The sequence below is a fragment of the Salvelinus fontinalis genome, chromosome 17, assembly GCF_029448725.1.
Source record: "Salvelinus fontinalis isolate EN_2023a chromosome 17, ASM2944872v1, whole genome shotgun sequence".
Classification (NCBI taxonomy): Eukaryota; Metazoa; Chordata; class Actinopteri; order Salmoniformes; family Salmonidae; genus Salvelinus; species Salvelinus fontinalis.
The window spans coordinates 39,299,374-39,305,874 of NC_074681.1; the positions used below are offsets into that span (position 1 = coordinate 39,299,374).

Here is a 6,501-nt window from a genome sequence, read left to right on the forward strand (position 1 = left end):
CTTTTCCCAGGTTGGCTGGAAATCCCTGGCAACCCCTCTTTTACGCTGCTGCTACTCTCTGTTTATCATATATGCATAGTCACTTTAACTATACATTCATGTACAGACTACCTCAATTGGCCCGACCAACCAGTGCTCCCGCGCATTGGCTAACCGGGCTATCTGCATTGTGTCCCATCACCCGCCAACCCCTCTTTTTACACTACTGCTACTCTCTGTTCATCATATATGCATAGTCACTTTAACCATACCTACATGTACATACAACCTCAATAAGCCTGACTAACAGGTGTCTGTATATAGCTTGCTACTGTTATTTTCAAATGTCTTTTTACTGTTGTTTTATTTCTTTACTTACCTACTACACACACACACACACACACACACACACACACACACACACACACACACACAATTTTTTCGCACTATTGGTTAGAGCCTGTAAGTAAGCATTTCACTGTAAGGTTGTATTCGGCGCACGTGACAAATAAACTTTGATTTGACAGTCCTGTTCAGTTAGAGTGGTAGTTTTCCTTGTGTCATAGTGTCCCCTACAGGTTGGATACAGAAATACAGCAACCTGAAAGGTGTTCAGTTCACACTATTCATCTCAAGAAGGCTTCACACGTCTTCACTTCAATAATCCATAGAAATGTTCATCAACGTTCGAAGTGTGTGAACCATTATCAGGTTGATGATCTCTCAACACAAGTGTTCATTGCTTTTGTTTTCAGAAAAAGATAAATAAGACCTCAACAAATACATGAAATGGCCCGTGCTTCATTTAATAGATTAGACCGCAAAACTTGATGCCACGTCACCTTACGTCACAATGACTTGTAACTGTTGTCGGATTGATTCTGTTTGAGCTTGATCACCTTAATATGGGCGCGTAATATGCTTATTATGTAATTCACTCACTGCATTTAGTTAAACATCCTTGAGGTAACACGTTGTACTGTTCAGATGCATTCATTCTCCATTAATTAAAAAAACGCACAATACTAATGACACCATTTTTTTCACGAGATCAGAATGAATTTTCCGATAGTTTTAAAACACATTTAAATAGGAAAGTTGATCATCACTCACAGTTACGTCATCAAAAACATTCAACAGTAAAAAACAAAGTTTGACATGTTGGTACATTCAGTTACTATTCCCTGCATGCAACATTGGTATGGCACAGGAAGAAGCAACACTTCCAATTACTTAATTAACATTGCAATTAGACCGACAGTGTCAAAGCATCAATGCTGGGAAATATATTCTGAAGTTAAACTTTTTTACTGGATATGTGCGCAAGAGAATTTCAACAAACACCTTTTGCTATTATTTCTGTCAAGTCTACGCATACAATTTGATGCATACGTTGGATATATCCAATGTGTGCACCACACAGTACACAGAATGCATTGCAACCGCCTCTGCGACCCAATACTGTAAGGCAAATGCAGTATTCCATTGGAAATGAATGTACCTCTGATGTACCAAAACGCAATGACGCTGTCTGTGTGAGCGAGGAGTAAGCCATTGCATTACTGTCTGCAGCATTGAGTTGTAACCTGGGCGCATCCTTTTACAGAAAAAAAACATATTTGTATTACTCAAAGACTGACATCTGAATATATCAAGAAGATCCTATAAAATGGGACCAATGTGTAAAAATTACATTCTTAAATTCATTGAATTCAAAAGGTATAAAGAGATTTCTGTCGTGAAGGCAAGTAGGTGCCTATTGTACCCATATGGATGATAATAATAGAATCACGTTACAAATTTTAAAACTGCATCTTAAAATGTCCAAATGGGTCCATTTGGTACATCAAGGCTACATCAAGGTCCCTGCAAACAAAAGTTAGTCATTAGGAAATACCCAGAACGTCAAAAGGCTTGTGTCTTGGTCCCCAGGACATCCTTAGAACGACCCGTTTGCTGGGGAAAATGACCTGTGTTTGTCTGGCTGTCAGCATCTCAGATATTTGCTGTTAAAGTCAATGTGAAAACATTCATGTTTTGTAGAGGATATCATAGTCCTGCAGTTGCTCAGAGGCACTTCTCCGAATGACAGGAGCTAGGTGTGCTGAAGGTACAGGTGACTATGTCCACTTTACTTTACATGGCTATGGAGACCTGCTGGTGCGCACTTCGCCGGAAGCGCCTTACTGCCTCCGGGCATTGAAGCCATCATGGCCGGTTTGGACACAACAGCAAGTTCCGCCTGGAAGCTGAGCATGGCAGTTTGGTCGACACTAAACGGATGGAAGTTATCCTGCGCTGTGTCAAAGTCCCAGGCTTGTCGCATGGCAAAGTCTGTAAACGATTTACTTTTGGTGTTAACCTGGTTCTCGAATTCATTTCTGTAGTTGGTTGTGCATAATGACACATAACTGGTCTCGTTAGTGCATTCAAATGACAGGTGTGAATGTTGACTGCCAGTGCCAGCAAATACTAAATTAGGCCCGGGCCCCGCCTTGACTTTTCCAACTGTATTCTTCATCCTCTCACAGCCCTTAAACAACAGGTTCTTCCGACAGAGGATGTAGACCCAGGGGTCCAGAATGGGGTTGAAAGAGGCAAAGCGGATGGCCATCAGATCACTCCGGTAATCCGGTTTCACTCCAGCACAGATGTAGGCAGGACCATACAGCTGGTTTACAAAGATGCGCACCTGTCAGATTGAGAGAATATTTAAAAATAGTACATGTGGAAAAAGCAAACAATTTTTCGGTAATATTCTATTCATGAATGTCTGTGTTGCATAGCGTTGTCCATATTTGAAACACATGCCCATGGCATGAACAATAGCTTAAATGAAATTTCCATAGATGCCTTTTACTTACCACTAAAGGAATGGAGCACACCAGGAAAACGATGGTCATAAATATTAGCAGCCAGAACATTTGGATCTCAGCCGCGGACAGGCTGGTGACAGAGGGCAGGAACCCGCGCAGTGAGCCACCGTGCGCGGACACCTTCGCTCTCACTATCCGCGTCTTCTGGCTCATCCTCACAAGTGACAGACACACTGCGAAGTTGCACAGAACTGTCACCGCAATCAACAGCAACATGAACCCACCGTAAAGAAACGAATACGAGGCGGCGAGGGGGTCCGTCGCCCTCCAGTCCAAGAAACACCAAGTGCCCGGAAAGTGGCGCATGTGCTTCCCGAACCCAAAGCTGGGCATGATGCATAACGCAATGTTGGCCAGGTAGATGCCCATGAGCGCGAAACGAGCCATTGTCCAGTCAATGTATTGAGAGTAAAAGTATGCGTAGTTTATGGCCAGGTATCGTTCAACTGCCATGGCGCACAGGATGGACATTCCAGCTGAGCCGAAAAAGAGCATAGAGAAGGAGAATAAATCGCACAGTAGTTCTCCACCGGGCCACCTCTGGACTATGTAGGTGGCGATAACCACTGGGCTGGTGAAACAGGTGCCTAACAGGTCCGTGATAGCCATTCCAACAACCAGCGTATAGAAAGTGGTCTCCTTCTGCTCTTTCTTTGAGATGGACAACACAACAATGGCAATGAGGTTCCCCAGGACTCCAACGGCGAACATAGTGGCTGAAGTGACCAGGGATTTGGATTCCAGTCGCAGAGGTGGGAAAGTGCTGTGGTTGTAGGTGACACAGAGCGGTTGGAGTAGTTCTGAAATGTTCGAGCCATTGTCATTGACGGAATAATTCATAATTCTTAAAATTAAAACGGAAAGAAAATAGCTTGATAGCTTCAACTTCTATGAAACATTCCCTTCCCACCATGCAGTATCTTTACAAGAGAACATAAAAGAAAGCGTAGCCTACGATACCACAGAACATATGTTGCTGGGCTTTGTTTTTGTCCTACCAGCAAGCTCAAACAGTTCCCATAACAGTGTGGTTTTGTTAGGGTTGTGTCTACAACCGCTCCTGACGCTGCTGCTGGTTTTTAAGCTACTAGCTGTTCGCTCGCACACATCCATTGATGTCAATAATGTGACGTCAGGCACACGAGGTGTAGCCTACATTTTTTTTAAACATTGAACGTTTATTTGTCTAGGCAAGTCAGTTAAGAACAAATTCTTATTTACAATGACCGCCTACCCCAGCCAAACCCGGGCGACGCTGGGCAAATTGTGCGCTGCCCTATCACTGCCGGATGTGATACAGCCTGATATTATCATACTTCTAGGTTCAATAATGGACACTGCATGACTTCAACACAGAAAAATGATATTTGTGCCAAACGTCTATCCTTGGAAAGTAAGTCTGTGAATATTTTTACAATGAATGTTGAACCGTTTGTTTTAAACTCGTCTTTATTCAACAGTAGACATAGTCTGTCTACTCAGTGTACAGCCCAGCAACACAGCCCAGATGATCTGAGCCACACCTATGCTTTTATAGATCATACTATGGGGCAGGGACGCAACTTTCACTGGGGACATTTTGCAGTATATTATAACAACCAGTGAATGGATTCAAAGTTCCATCTTGTGTTGATGGGTAGGCTACAGTCTGGGATCTGGGAATAATGGTAATTTCAATGATTGAACCATTGATTCTATTCATTGGTAATATAATGTATAAATGTACACCAAGGTAGTTCTTTGTAATGCCTCATCTGAGCAGGATCAGATGGTGACGGGTCTCATCAGGGTCAGGAAGCTAGGGACAATCGGGGACGGCATAAGAGGTGAACTTTTGCAGATGTAACACTTTATTCCCTCCGTGCAGCGAACACTGGACAAGCAAGAAGCTTCAAAGAATTGAACTATTTTTAGGCAATCTTTTAAACCCCTAAAGTTGATTTCCAAAGTGTATCAAGGGTTGATAGAGGCTTTTCCCGATGACACAAAACATTTAAAACCAAAAAAATGTGAGGAAGATCTGGGAGACGCTACGATGATGAATGGATATAGATATGTTAGAATGCCCAGTCATGTTCATTTCATCTCAGACATAAATTACTGCAGTTTAAGACCATCCATATAACATACTATATGCCAGTTAAACTGAATATCATGGACTCAGAAATGTCATTATTCTGCTGGAGGTGTAAAACAAAAAGGGGACATATTTGCATATGTTATGGTCTTGTTGTCACGGCTGTTGAATTAAGTGGACCAAGGTGCAGCGTGGTGAGCGTACATGTAAAGTCAACAAACAAAGTCAACTTCTGTAACGATTGTCGTCGGGAGAAGGAGAGGAGGACCAAAGTGCAGCGTGGTACGTATCCATAATACTTTTAATAAAGATGAACACGCGAACCAAAACAACAAACCCACCAACGAACAGTTCTGAAAGGTGCAACAAACACTAAACAGAAAATAACCACCCACAACTCAAAGTGGCAAAACAGGCTACCTAAGTATGATTCTCAATCAGAGACAACGAATGACAGCTGCCTCTGATTGGGAACCATACCAGGCCAAACACAATAGAAATAGAAAACATAGACATACAAACATAGAATGCCCACCCACATCACACCCTGACCAAACAAAAAAATAGAAACATACAAAGCAATCTATGGTCAGGGCGTGACAACTTCCCACAAAGACAGATGGGAAAAAGGGCTACCTAAGTATGGTTCTCAATCAGAGACAACGATTAACAGCTGTCCCTGATTGAGAACTCTACCCGGCCAAAACATAGAAATACAAATAATAGAACATAGAATACCCCCCCCCAACTCACACCATGACCAAACCAAAATAGAGACATAAAAAGGATCTCTAAGGTCAGGGCGTGACACTTGTGAAGGCTGGCAGAATTCTGGCAAAAAGTAAAAAGTATGTGCTTTTATCTTTTAAACTGTGTAACCTAGCATTTATAGCGGCTAAGAAATGCATTGTCATTAGTTGGAAGGTTGGTTACCCTCCCACAATGTCCCAATGGATGGCAGAAATATCAAGTTACGCATCACTAGATTTGATTTATTACAAGATTAAGGGTATACTGTGTGCCTTATATGGAATAGCCTATTGTATGACAAAAGGGGTCTGTTTTGAAAACCTTAGATTGTTTTTGTCGAGTAGTCGCAAATATATACGTATTTCATGGCACACGAGACACCTGTGTGATTTGCGCCTGTCTCATTGGACTAATCCATTGAAAAGGCTGCGGGGATGCCACATCTTTCTCCAGAATGCGCTCTCTCCCACCATTTCGTGGTTATTCATTGTTTCATAACTTCATTGTGTGCATTGTTGGTAGTGTAACGTCTATCAATTCCCATTACATACATCATCAGTAGTAGCCTACATTTACCGTTAATTCCCATCATTTCTAATCTGCACTGTTTGTTTAGTTATGGTCATTTTTAATGCATTCAAAATATTATTATTACAGTCATTTACCGTTCGTAGCTGCTATAAGTGCTAGGTTGCACAGTTCCTTCTGATAACAGTCTCCAGTATCAACATTTCCAAGCAATCAAAAACAGGAAGAAGGGAGAGTCTGTAGACATGTGATGATAAAATACCATACTCTTTGCCAGAATTAAGCCAACTT

General features: G+C 42.0%; 1 protein-coding gene across 1 annotated transcript; it reads right to left on the reverse strand.

Moving 5' to 3' along the window:
• Positions 1-1,036: 1,036 nt before the first annotated feature.
• LOC129814340 (prostaglandin E2 receptor EP4 subtype-like) lies at positions 1,037-3,885 on the reverse strand. The gene is made up of 3 exons (XM_055867415.1): positions 2,844-3,885; positions 2,148-2,671; positions 1,037-2,113 (listed from the first exon to the last, which is right to left on the reverse strand). The coding sequence occupies exons 1-3, from the start codon at positions 3,693-3,695 to the stop codon at positions 2,047-2,049; spliced, it is 1,443 nt and encodes a 480-aa protein (XP_055723390.1). The 5' UTR covers positions 3,696-3,885; the 3' UTR covers positions 1,037-2,046.
• Between the last annotated feature and the right edge of the window lie 2,616 nt (positions 3,886-6,501).